This window comes from Indicator indicator, chromosome 5, assembly GCF_027791375.1.
Source record: "Indicator indicator isolate 239-I01 chromosome 5, UM_Iind_1.1, whole genome shotgun sequence".
Lineage (NCBI taxonomy): Eukaryota > Metazoa > Chordata > Aves > Piciformes > Indicatoridae > Indicator > Indicator indicator.
The window spans coordinates 43747738-43761344 of NC_072014.1; the positions used below are offsets into that span (position 1 = coordinate 43747738).

Genomic DNA, 13607 nt, shown 5'->3' on the forward strand with positions numbered 1-13607 from the left:
GGTGTTCTCCATTCTCCCTGACTGTAAGGAGCATCAGAGTGCCTTAGTGAGGGGCTGCCAGCACTTCAGAAGGGCCAGTGCCGGACAGGGAACAATCCCAACTTTTCCTGTTGTATCTGGTATGTCCAAACTCTCAGTATTCTAACATTAGCAAATCCTGAGTAGCTGGTCCTTTTCCCAGTGTCTAGATGAATACTCTCTGCCATTTGTGCTCCCCTAGGTAGTCCACAACACAGCTGTTCCCAACGCGCTGGCTGTCGACTGGATTGGGAAGAACCTCTACTGGTCGGACACTGAGAAGAGAACGATTGAGGTGTCTAAACTCAATGGCTTATACCCCACCGTCCTTGTCAGCAAAAGAGTGAAGTTCCCTAGGGATCTGTCCTTAGATCCTCAAGCTGGGTATGAAGCAGCCATTTTGCAGTAACTGATGTCTAACCTTTTCTATTGAAATATTTTGTGTTAAAACAGAAGAGAGGTGTGGTGGGTTGAAATTACCCCCCCCAACTGAGCTGAGAGAATTACCCCCCAGAATAATATTGCCAGACCAGCTCAGTTGGAAAGCAAGTGAAGCTCTATTTACAAGCACAACTGCAATCTAGAAACATGGAATGCAATGAATATGTACAAAATATACAATATTTACATGGATTTAAAATTTATAAACAACACAAAAAACCCTCTGGACAGAACCAGAGGCTTACCAACAGCTTCCTCCTCTTCTTCCCCTTCCCCCCCCCGTACATGGGACAAGAGAAAGAGAAGAGCAGAGAGTAGCTGTTAATATTTAGCCACAAGAAGAATGCAGCCAGGTCAGCAACATCCAAGCAAAGCAAGCAGCTGGTATCAGCTAGAGTGAAGAAGCCAAAAAGAGCAAGAGTTAGTTTATACAACTAACTTTATGGTAGTTATCTGACCAAAGGGATTATTTAGACCTTATCATTATATTTCCTTCTACATCCAATGGTAATTTATTTACATTCTAGCACTTTTACGCCAGGTCTATGGAAAACTTTCCTAGGCATCAGCCTGAAGCTGCCCCAAGAGGAAACACTGACTGGGTTTTCTTATTATCTAATTTGTAGCTAGGCTGGCTCTCAGGAGTCTAAAATGCATAACCAATGCTTGCCCTACCGTCCTTCCAGATAAAACTGGTAGAATGGAAGGTGAAGGCAGGTCAAAACCATGGTTTGTTCAATTTACTACTCTATAAATGTTTGATTTTGGTAGCAGGCAAGCAGATATTTTTTACATATTCCAATGGTGTTCAAGCATGTTCCAAAGAACAAAAGTTTTTAGAGAGTCTCAGTCTTCTAGGAAGGTTGAGATACACACAGACATCTTGGTGAGCTCTGGAGCTCTCTTCCAGCCCCTGACTTTCTGTGATCCTCTGATTTACAATAAGTGACAGCTTCTGTGAACAGAAAACAGAGATAATGTCACCAATTATTGGAAATTGGCATCAGAAGGTGACAGAGCTGCAGTGAGCTCTGGAGCCCACAGCACAGGGAGGACATGGACCTTTTGGAACAGGTCCTGAGGAGGCCACAAGGATGATCCAAGAGCTGGAGCAGCTCTGCCATGAGGACAGGCTGAGGGAGCTGGGGGTGTTCAGCCTGGAGGAGAGAAGAATCTAGGGGCCCTCTCTCCAGCAGCTCTGTGTCCCCCTTCTGCTGGGGACACCAGAACTGGAGGCAGGATTGGAGGTAAGGTCTCAGCAGAGCAGAGTCCAGGGGCAGAATCGCCTCTCTTGCCCTGCTGCCCACACTCCTCTGGCTGCAGCCCAGCACACAGCTGCCTGCTGGGCTGCATGAGGGCACCGCTGGCTCCTGGGGAGCTGCTTAACAACCAACACCCCCAAGATGCATCCTGAGGTCGTAAGTAATGACATGCAGCAGTAGCAACGTGCATGCCTGGACCAAAAATAGGAGTTTCTCTCTTTTGAAAAATCCCCACACCATGCTGTGTGTGTTGGCTGAGAAATTGCTGCTTAGCTTTCCAACAGTTTTCCTCAGCACTTCACACATTTTTAAGCCCTCTGTATGAGAAACTGTTCTAATGTTTTGAAGCCAGCCCTTACTGAAGTAATGCAATTTGGGTTGCATTGCTGTTAACAACACAAGAAGGCTTCGTAATGTGTGTGGTGTATGCAAATATTAGGCAGAAGCTTAGCACTGATGCCATTTTTGCAGGAGGAGAGATCCATGCAGTCCAACCTGGACAGCGCTTCAAGTAGGATCACAGAATCAAAGAATTGTTAGGGCTGGAAGGCACCTCAAGGCTCATCCAGTTCCAACCCCCCTGCCATGGGCAGGGACACCTCACACTAGAGCAGGTTGCTCACAGCCACATCCAGCCTGGCCTTAAAGACCTCCAGGGATGAGGCTTCCACCACCTCCTTGGACAACCTGTTCCGGTGTCTCACCACCCTCATGGGGAAGAATTTCTTCCTGACATCCAATCTGAATCTATGCATTTCTAGTTTTGTTCCATTCCTCTCAGTCCTATCACTACCTGACACCCTAAAATAGGTTCCATGAATTGGTCTGGACAGTGCTTCAAATAGGATCCATGAACTCCGGTCTGGTCAGTGCTTCAGATTCCAAGTGATCCAGATGATGCAATTTAAATACACATTTTACTAGTCCATAATCAACTGGATGAAATCACAGCTAACATGAGGGCTCTCCTGTTCAAACCCTCCATGTGTAGGACACTGATTTAAAGACAGGTCTAGAAAAGTCACAAAATCCACCTGCAGACCAGAAACATTCCAGCACAATTGCTGGTTAGTCCTTGAGCTCGATTAAAGAACTGCTGTATTGCTCCTGTTCCTGCATCCCTAACCAGAGCAGCTGTTGTGTTATGTTTTCCAGCTACCTCTACTGGATTGATTGTTGTGAGTATCCTCACATTGGCCGTGCTGGCATGGATGGCTCCAGCCAAAAGGTTGTCATAGAAACACAGATATCCAGACCCATGGCTCTGACCATAGATTATGTCAACCACAGACTCTACTGGGCTGATGAAAACCACATTGAGTTTTCTGACATGGGTGGATCTCACAGGCATAAAGGTTGGTCACCAGCATTTATTTTTAATGTTAGTTTTCTGATCATGTTACATGGAAGGGGCTTTGCATTTTCTGTGCAGTCAGGTGAAACCCTCACTGTTTTTGCAGTATTTATTGATAGGTTTTTCCTTTTATCAGTGTTTTAAGCACTGTTTTGTGTGTTCCTTCTCTCCTTGAATCATCATTATTGCATTTAAACATTTTACAAAGAATCCTCTTCAGTTTCTTGTTTGTTCTGCATGAATCTGTATTTTGCTGTTTTATGGAAGGTTTTCAGGGCTGGAAATGACCTCAGACTTTTTCTTTCTAATCTGAGCTATTTCGAGAAGAATAAAGAATTTTCCCAGTCAAAAAGTGGGTGGAAGAGTACAAAAAAGCTCCTTTTTTTTTTCTTAATTACATAATGATAGTTTTATTTTTAAGGAAAGGCTTCAGAGACTGTGTTATGAATGATTTTAAAACATGCAGTAATACCTGACCCTGGGGAAAATGTCAGAGGAGCACAGAGACTCAAGGAGCAGGCTCAGCAATCAGAAGCTGACCTGTCAATTCTGCACCCCAGTGTATATTTACACAAGTTCTCAAATGAGTTGCAAAGCCATGGAAGCCTGGCTGTTAAAAGTGGAAGGGGTCTGTTCTGTGTGCCATGTGCCAGAGTGTGTCCAAGAGGAGGCTTCCTGCAGGCTGAGAAAGCCTGGAAATGCTTAGTAGTTTGCTGCACAGGAGTCAGTGGAGACCAGTGGATGAGAAGCTCAACATGAGCTGTCAGGGTGTGCTTGCAGCCCAGAGAGCCAAGCAGAGCCTGGGCTGCAGCAAGAGAAGTGTGGCCAGCAGGGCCAGGGAGGGGATTCTCCTCCTCTGCTCCACTCTGCTGAGACCACACCTGGAGCTCTGGGTCCAGTTCTGGAGCCTCTGTTACAGGAAGGATCTGGATGTGCTGGAAGGTGTCCAGAGAAGAGCAATGAGGATGAGCAGAGGGCTGGAGCTGCTCTGCTATGAGACAGACTGAGAGAGTTGGGGCTGTTTGGTCTGGGGAAGAGAAGGCTCCAAGGAGACCTTCTTGTGGCCTTCCAGGATCTGAAGGGGGCTACAAGAAAGCTGGGGAGGGACTTTTCAGGGTGTCAGGGAGTGATAGGACTGGGGGGAATGGAACAAAACTAGAAGTGGGGAGATTCAGATTGGATGTCAGGAAGAAATTCTTCCCCATGAGGGTGGTGAGACACTGGCACAGGTTGCCCAGGGAGGTGGTGGAAGCCTCATCCCTGGAGATTTTTGCAGCCAGACTGGATGTGGCTCTGAGCCACCTGATGTAGTTTGAGGTGTCCCTGCCCATGGCAGGGGGGTTGGAACTGGATGAGCCTTGAGGTCCCTTCCAACCCTGACAATTCTGTGATTCTGTGAAATTTAATTTGGGGCTTTCCTAGTAGACAGACGAATAGCTTTTGAATTAGTCATGTAATGAGGTAATCTTTAGCCCTGTGTTCTCCTCCTGGCCTGACACATTATTAAAGAGCTACTATCTTTTATCTACAAAGTCTTGTAAAATCAGTTGTACACTATGAGGAATAGTTCTCATATTCCAAGGGGTGCAATTAAAGATCTTCTATTTAAATATATTAATTTATCAGTATTGGTGTGCTAGGGTGAGTTGAAACTGCTGCTACCATGGTAAAACTTTGTGAATTTGGGATTTTTTTAGGCTTTTACCTCATAGTAGGTACCTGCAGGTTTCTTTTCCAACCCAGACTTTGTGACACAAGTGCTTCACTTTCAGATTGAGGCTTTGCTGTGAAATTAAACAAGACCAAAAGTTTCCAGGCCCTTCTCCTTGTGACTAGTAAGTTTTCAGTAGATAATGAGCCAGTGAGTGGCAGTGATTTGGGATGGTGGATTACAGAGACTGAAGCCATAGCTCTGAGCTGTGAGCATTCCCATTCATCTCAGCATGAACTTCCATGTTTTTCATAAGGAACACAGGGCAGTTCCCACCTGCTCACCTGAGCAGTGCCCAGGCATAACCCCTGAGTGCCAGCTGGGTTCCTAGGGCTGGGATTCTTCTGAAAGGGGAAGCAAAGCTCTCTGCTCCTCTTGATACTATTCCCTGTGCTGCAAAGCATGCCTTGAGAATTTTCCTGCATGATGGTCACTTTGTCTGTAATAAGCAGCTTTTCCCTGCCTCCTCCCTTTCTCCTAGAACAAATCAGCAAATAAATGTTGCATGTCTTTGTGTTTCAGCACCAGGCAGAAAATATTTCTGGAAGAGGAAATTTAACCTTCCCTAAGTCGCTGTCGTAATCAGGGAAATTTGGGAAAATCCAGTGCCTTGGGGTTTGGGGAAGATGAGACTGTGATCCCTTCTAGCTTTTTGGTATGAGAAACTGGGATCCATGTTGCTAGGCACTTAAATGAGCAAGTTCAGATTTATATCTTGTGGTAACTTTCCTGTATTGTTCACATGGATTTCATGGTCCGTTTTCCTTTGCCATTTTGAGCTGTAAGGGATGGTTGGCTTTTATTCTCTGTGTTTCCAAGTGGAGGAGCACAAAGGCGTGGATATGATGACCACAAAATACATACTCAAGGAGCAAAGAGTCTAAATGGGAATCATGTGAATAATGCAATGTGAAGTGCTGGTTATCTTCAGCTAAGTGAGGTTTTTACCTGCTTCCCTGGCCTTTGAGGATAAAGCTAACTGCTGAGAGGGTTGTTTGGTTTTTCTGAGAGCAAGATTTTCTCTATTTTAAATGACCTGTTGCAAAATGTATGAGAAAATGCCACAGAGATTTCCCAAGACCCAGCCAATGTGTGCCTTGTCAGGCTGGGTGGATCTGACATCTGAAAGTGCTCTTATTGTATGAGAGAAGCTGCAGTGTTCTGTGCTCTGCACTGGGGACTTCTTGCAGGCAAACAAACATCTTTGGCTAATCCTTGACATGCTGTATGGCACACCAAGGAGTGCTCATTCCATACAGTGGGGAGTTCATGGATTTTTGAACATTTAGACCTTAGTGTGAACAGTTTTTGCAACAACAACAACAAGTTGTTAGATGTTTTTTTTTTTCTTTCTCGCTGTCATAATCTTAAAGCTCTGTCAGCAAAAGGCAACACCTGCTGCATTTCTCTTGTAAAATTCTTCTGCATGTCAATAGAGAAATGGGCTGGTAGAACTGCCAAGGGAGTCCTGGTAGGAACTTGGAGAACAGTCTAACCAGGCCAGAAATGTCACAGTAGTTGGGAGCAGTTCATGACACCAGAGGCAGCAGTGACCTTGCTGATCTATTTGAAGTTTGATTCTGTAAACTGTCTGTGGAGCTTAGTTTAGCAGTGCAGCATTCACAGATGTGATGCACAGCCAAGGACTAAGCAGGCATTGAAGCACTAATCTGGCTGAGCACTAAGCTGGTTTACTTCTGTGAGCTTTGTTGGGGGCGGGGGGGGGGGGTGGGGGGGAACGACAACCAAACCAGAAACATTTAAGAATGTGTCAGACTTTACAGCTGCTTTTGGATCCCACTGGCTGGAGGAGATACAAGCTTCACAGTTCCCTGGGTATCTAATTACCTCATGCAGGTTTTCATTCCTTCAGAGCCTTAAAACCCAGAGGTGCCAACCATTTCCCATCACACTCTCTGAAGATGGGAATTGCAGTGTATTATAACAGTAGAATGTTTTAGTCCAGCTCAGGAAGTACAGCAGATTCTCTGTTGAGATTAGTCCTTACCTCTGTTGAGTTCCTTGGTGTTTTATTCTTCATTTTACAGAGGCATGGAAGTGAAGTGCTGAACCTTAAATTAATTAATTATTTGTGAATGACTTCTTTCTCTTTGTTAGCTGCATGACAGCTAAACTTTTCTAGAGCAGCTCAGGGTGAAAAAAACTTGTATTCAGAACTGGCTTCTGCAGCAGTGTTTACAAACCTCAAAGTTGGTGTAGGTACCTGCAGGTTTTAAAGTGTGAGGTTTATGAAGATTATAACTTTTTCTTTTTTCTCTCCTTTTTAACTCCTGTAATTTCAAAAAATGTTAATTGTAAGGGATTTGTAGGTAGAAAGTAAGTATCATAGAATCACAGAATGGCTCAGGTTAGAGATGGACCCCAGAGCTCATCTCCTCCACCCTCCCCACCATGCCCAGGGACACCTCTCAACCAGACTCAGCTGCTCAAGGTCTCATCCAACCTGGCCTGCAACACCCCCAGGCAGGAGGCAGCCACAGCCTCCCTGGGCAGCCTGTGCCAGAGTCTCACCACCCTCCTACTCAAGAACTTCTTCCTCAGCTCCAGTCTAACCCTGCTCTGCCTCAGCTTCAAACCATTGCCCCTTGGCCTGTCTCTAGACACCCTCAGCAAAAGTCCTGCAGGATGCCTTCCTTGGGTTATTTTGCTGAGTTTTTGAGATATGGTTTGGTCTTCATCTTACCTAACCCAGTTTTTTAAGCTTCACAGAGGCCACAGAGTGACATGGTTTTGAGGAACCTTAAAAGAAAAAAACCCACTGTATTACATCCATAGCTAATACTATTAAGTAATTAATACTGAGTGAGTGCAACTCTTACGGCTCTGTGTTGAAATGTGACTGCAAATTCTCAATGAATTTGCTGCTTGAGATCTGACCCTTATGGCTGTGTAATGTAATTCCTGTGTCTAACACAATCTATTACTTTCCCACGAAGTAGACACCTTGATTAAGTGTTTTCAAGTAGGTGAGGCAGGAGAAGCAGAGCTACTTACCAGTTCTGACCAACTTGGCTGTACTTTGGCAGTCCAGTTTCACACTGCCTGCCAGAGACAGCAGAGCAGTTAGTCTTGCTGTCCTGTTTGGAACTGGGGCTCACACCATAATGGATGCTGTGAGGTTAGTGATTAGCACTGCAGTGTGTAAGTAATGTGTCATTTATGAAGAGGGAAAGCAGTAATGCAGCTAGGGTTCCCTTGAAGGTACAGGAAAGACTGTCCAGTGCTGGTGTCCCCAGCATCAGATGGACACAGAGCTGCTGGAGTAAGTCCAGAGAAGGCCACAAAGATGATCCAAGGGCTGGAGCAGCTCTGCTGTGAGCACAGGCTGAGGGAGCTGGGGGTGTTCAGCCTGGAGAAGAGAAGGCTCCAGAGGGACCTTAGAGCTGCCTGCCAGGACCTGAAGGGATCCTGCAGGAAGGCTGCAGAGGGACATTTGCTGAGGGTGTCTAGAGACAGGCCAAGAGGGAATGGTTTGAAGCTGAGGCAGAGCAGGGTTAGAGTGGAGCTGAGGGAGAAGTTCTTGAGCAGGAGGGTGGTGAGATTCTGGCACAGGCTGCCCAGGGAGGCTGTGAAAGCTATGAAACGTTCCAGCTGGAATTTGAGGTTTGCCAACTCTGTTTAGGCACATTCCAGGTAAGAATATGAAGCTATTTTCATCTAAGAGAATGAGGTAAAGGTGTTAAGGATATGCTGGATAAACAAAAGGCAGACTCTGCTCTGCCTCTTCAGCTCTGTTATTTAACACCAAAAGGTTATCCTTTACAAACACACCACTGTGGGCAGCTCTTCTTCTGTGACATTTCTGATTACAGCTGTATCTGTAAAGGAAAGAGGAAGCAGAGTTCAGTTTATGCTTACCAAGAGCAAACAGTTCAAGATTGAAGAGTATACAGGAGGATAAAGAGTGCTCCAAGTCTTACTCTGTCTTTTGTCCTTCCATCCCTTATCAGATCAGGGTGGTTCATAATTTTGCAGTATTGTTACAGTGGGGCACCGGCACCACTTTGGGCTTTGTGATTGCCAGGCTGGATGTGCTAGGGATGAGCGATAACCTCCTCTTGCTGCTGTGTTTCTTTTAATGTCAAATTGCTTTTCCTTCTCTCTCTCTTGCTGAAATCAAACACTGCTATTAGTTGTCTTAAAGGCTGTGCACCTGGAAGCGTCTGCCTCATGTTTTGGATGTTTTCTGACAGCTCTTAGCCCCTAAAGCAGCAAATGAATATTATTCTGCTGCAAAGAGCAGGTGACGATAGGTTTCTATTATGTCCTACCTGAAGAATTAGCTACTTGAAGACATTGCTGTAGGTTCTGGAGGTGATTATTCCTAACTGAACTTCTTTCATTTCCTTAACACTGATTGGGCCAAGCAGAGCTCATTGCCCCATCCATCTTTATCATCAGTGGTAATAAAGAACCCTCTAGGCCTGACACATTGTCATGACAGTTATTCTCAGGGCATTATGGAGCAGTTGTATCTGTCAGCCCATGCAGTATGGAATGTTTTAACTGGCAGTCTTCCAAGAATGGACATTAATCTTAGCATCTCTTCTTGCAGTCCCTAATCAAGATATTCCAGGGGTGATTGCACTAACATTGTTTGAAGACTACATCTACTGGACAGATGGGAAAACCAAATCGCTCAGCCGTGCCCACAAAACCTCTGGATCAGACAGGCTCTCGCTGATTAACTCCTGGCATGCAATAACAGACATCCAGGTGTATCATTCCTACAGGCAGCCCGATGGTAATTATCCTCTTACGGCTCATTGATGTCTTTCACTTAGCAGCCAGTTGCTGAGTAATTGGGAGCTTGCCTCTGCAGTGATTTATTTTTGTTCCTGTTTTGTTCCAAATCGTGGACATTTTCAAGTTAGCATTTTGAGACACATATTTGTGGTTCTTTTGAGACACAAATCATCTGTGGCTCACGTTGGAAGTAAATGTGTCTTCTTTAGTGGGGAGATGCCAGTTCTGCTGCTTACAGAGTAACCCAGACACTGGAGCTGCAGAACTGTTTCAGTTGTGTCACAGCACAAGTTTCTCCTTATCTTGGATGTTAAGGAAACATTTAGCATTGTTTGAAAGGTAAAAGTATTAATGTGCAGAACACTGGTGGGCTGAGGGGATGTCAGACAATGCAGGGCTCATAATTGTGTCTGCTCCTCCTGATGTCCCTGTCTTTGGATTGCTACAGAATACAATTTGGCACTTGACCTAGATAAGCTAATTGTAGAGTAAAAACCCCAACAAACCAAGCCCCAGTCCAAACCCTGGTGCTTTTTGCCTTCCTTTTTGTTTCAGTATTGAATCTCCATCCACAGTAATAGCTTTTTTTTTTTCTTGCATACAACAGAAAATAGCTTAAAGGCAAGAAGGAAAAGTTTGCTCTTGTGAGTTTTTAATTCGAGGCATGGCATTGTGAAAATGGTTGTGTGCAAGACGTTTTTCTTTATCTGTGAAGCAGATGCCCTGAAGTACCCTGAAATAACATCTCTGATATGCTTTTCTTACTCTGCCCACAGTGTCCAAACACCTGTGTACCCTCAACAACGGTGGGTGCAGCCATCTGTGCCTCCTGGCCCCTGACAGGAGCTACTCTTGTGCCTGCCCCACCAACTTCTACCTGGCGGCGGACAACAAGACGTGCTTGTCAAACTGCACTGCCAGCCAGGTGAGTGCAGCTGGAGAGATTTTGCTGTGTTTCCACCTGCTTTTAAGTGGTGAATGCTGCTGCCCATGGAATGTGGAGCCTGAAGATGAGGGAACTCGTGGGTGCATTGGCAGCATTTAATCTTTCAGGCTGTTAGTTGCAAATAAGCTTGCAAATGCCTTTCTTCCCCGAGAAGGCAGAACTTGTTCCCTTTTAAATGTGGCTGTTCCTGCCAGGCACTAGAACAAATGCTAAACTGCTACAGCCAGAAAAATGGCTTGGGGAAAACCCCACATTTGTATAAAAAATGAAGCATAAATATACAAAGTTTATGTGACAATGCTGCAAAGTGAATCTAGCAGTGGCTTGGGAGGACTCATGCATGAACAGCTCTATGTTGATACAAGGAAATGAGCTCAGGCCAGTCAGCTGGGGAGGTGAACAGCAGGGCTTCATTAAAACAATTCAGAACTGAAATGGAGAGGCTAAAATATGCAATGAACCAACAATTACATCAATTAAAACACTGAATTCTGTATGGGAGGTGGAGTCTTTAGTATTTGAAATAAATATTCAGTGATTTATTCTTTTTTTTTTTCTGTTAAAAAATAAAGTAGATCAAGTAGAACAAACTGATTTCCTGTAACAACTTTGATAAACATCTTTGGACTGTTTTACCCAGACAAGGGATTAGCTGATTGAATGTTACATGTGGCCTTAAAATCTTCCTAGTAGTCCAATTCTATGACAGGCATGCTGCTGACCTCTTCCAACGTTCTGCATCATGATGCATTTTGTCTGTACCCACTAGGAAAGAGTTTTAAATGTTGGGAACAGTGCTCATCTCAGTTACTAAGGTATAGCATTGATAAGATCCCCTCTCAGTCTGCTCTTCAGGCTAAAGAGCCCCAGACTTCTCAGCCTCTCCTCATAAGGGAGATACTCCAATCCCCTCATCATCTTCATGGCCCTCTGTTGGACTCTCCCTAATCCCTTTCCCTCTTGAGCTGGGGAGCCCAGAACTGGACAGAATACTTCAGGTGTGGCCTCACCAGGGCAGAGTAGAGGGGGAGGAGGAACCTCAGCCTTCCTCAACCTGCTGGACACACTTTGCAATGCACCCCAGAATACCATTGGCCTTCTGGGCCATGGGGCCACATTGCTGGCTCAATGTGAGGAAGGCTTTGCTAGCAAATAGAAAATACTACCAATGAGGATAGGCTGAGTTTGTTTGTAGCCTACATTTGGAGACCTTCTGCTGAGCTTCTCCAAGAGGCAGACCTTTGTGGAACAGTTCACAGTTTAGAACAGTTTGCCTTTCAAATGTGACCTGCTACACAGCATGCCCTCAACGTGGCACAAGAATGAGGCAGCTCCAGCTGTAAGTCCTGCTGCAGAAATGTCCATGAAACTCTAAACTTTCTTGGCAGGGAAGACAGAACTGAGCCAATGCCCCAAGTGTAACACACCTTTTAAATACAGCTTGACTGAGCAATCAATGAGTGTAAGAAAGGGGAGAAATGAGCAAGTTGTTTGTTACCCCTAGGCACAGGAAAGAGAAGGTCTTGCATTTCTGATGCGCTCAGATTCAGTCCTTCCCCTGCTCATTCTAACCCAAGCTAGGAAGCACAACATGAATCTCTCTAGATGTTCCCTCCTAGCATCAGCCACACAATGGCCTCTGAGTTTAGGCTTAGCCCTGGCAGACTGCATCAAGAACTGTCTACAGTTTGGTGTGTGTGTGTTTCTCTTTTGGTCAGCATAGAGGTATGGTGTTGCCTGAGCTGAGAGGCATTGCCAAGCTCCCACAAAGGGTTTTTGGGTTTTTGCACAAGTATTTTGTCCTTTGGAAAGGTTGGCAGGCCTGACTGCTGCTTCTCTCATTTAATTCAGGCAGTCTAAACAATCCTGTGTACAAGCACAACAACGTTAGGCTCTTTTCTGTAGCCGTGGGTATTCTGATTCATCTGAGAAATGAGATTAAGTCTACTTCAGCAGTCCACAACAACTTTTTAAGAACTGAAGTGCTTGTTCTGAGTAATATCTTGAAGAATCAAATCATAGAATGCAGCAAAAAGCAGTGAGTGGTTTATGGCAGGGCACTAAGTCACTGCAGCAATGTCAGTGAGGCTACAAAGATTTGTATAAGCGGAAGCCTTAGCACAAAGCATCACCAACCAAACAACCAAAAAAAGAATATTTAAAAACCTAAGTTTTGTAAAACTAAGAGCCAGAGTTGCCTGACAGAAGGATGGCTTGGGCAGGGAATCTCATTTTTCATGAACTGTACTACTTCTGTTGGAAAATGACTCAAAGTTCATGTCAAAGCTTGGTGGTTTTGGTTTTTTGTTTTCCCTCCTTTCCTTCCTGGGACAGTTCCGCTGCAAAACCGACAAGTGCATCCCCTTCTGGTGGAAGTGTGACACTGTGGATGACTGTGGAGATGGCTCCGACGAGCCTGAGGAGTGCCGTAAGTGCATCCCGTTTCGGGTGGAGTGCCCAGAGGGGTTCTGATGCTCTGTGTGTGTCAGGCAGAGGAACGTTTGAGCCCTTCTGTTTGCAGCGCTGTGCTCTGCTCCTTGGGATCCCTGCAGGCTCTTGTTAAGGGTTTTCATCAGCTCATGAGTACTGAGGGTCTTTGAAGGTCTTTGGGAAGTGATGGGTTGCATGGTTCAAACCTTTGCTTGACCCCAGTTACAGCTTTGATAAAGCTTTTGATTTGAAAGCACTGTTCTGAGGTTGCTGGGGCTTACAGATGAGTGCAGAGTTCTGCTAGGTTTAGTTGAGTTGGGTTATGTTTGTGTATGACAGAAATCTCCCAGCCACAGAGTAGGGCAGGTTGCTGGGGCTTACAGATGAGTGCAGAGTTCTGCTAGGTTTAGTTAGTTTATGTTTGTACATAACAGAAATCACTGAGCCACAGAGTAGGGCAGGTTGCTGGGGCTTACATATGAATGCAAACTTAAGCTAGGTTTAGTTGGTTTATGTTTGTCCATAACAGAAATCACTGAGTCACAGAGTAGGGCTTGGAAATGACCACTGAAGGTCTTCCAACCCAGCCTGCCTGCTAGAGCCAGTTCACCTAAATCAGGTTGCACAGGAACATCTCCAGGTTGGTTTGGAATCTCTCCAGGGAAGGAGACTCTACAG

General features: G+C 45.2%; 1 protein-coding gene across 1 annotated transcript in view; it reads left to right on the plus strand.

Moving 5' to 3' along the window:
- Positions 1–13607, plus strand: part of LRP1B (LDL receptor related protein 1B) — a 660028-nt gene that overhangs the window by 565003 nt on the left and 81418 nt on the right. The window contains exons 59-63 of the mRNA XM_054381274.1: positions 221–402; positions 2877–3076; positions 9363–9551; positions 10330–10478; positions 12834–12927. Coding sequence (XP_054237249.1) covers positions 221–402; positions 2877–3076; positions 9363–9551; positions 10330–10478; positions 12834–12927 — 814 coding nt within the window. The remainder of the gene's footprint in view (positions 1–220; positions 403–2876; positions 3077–9362; positions 9552–10329; positions 10479–12833; positions 12928–13607) is intronic.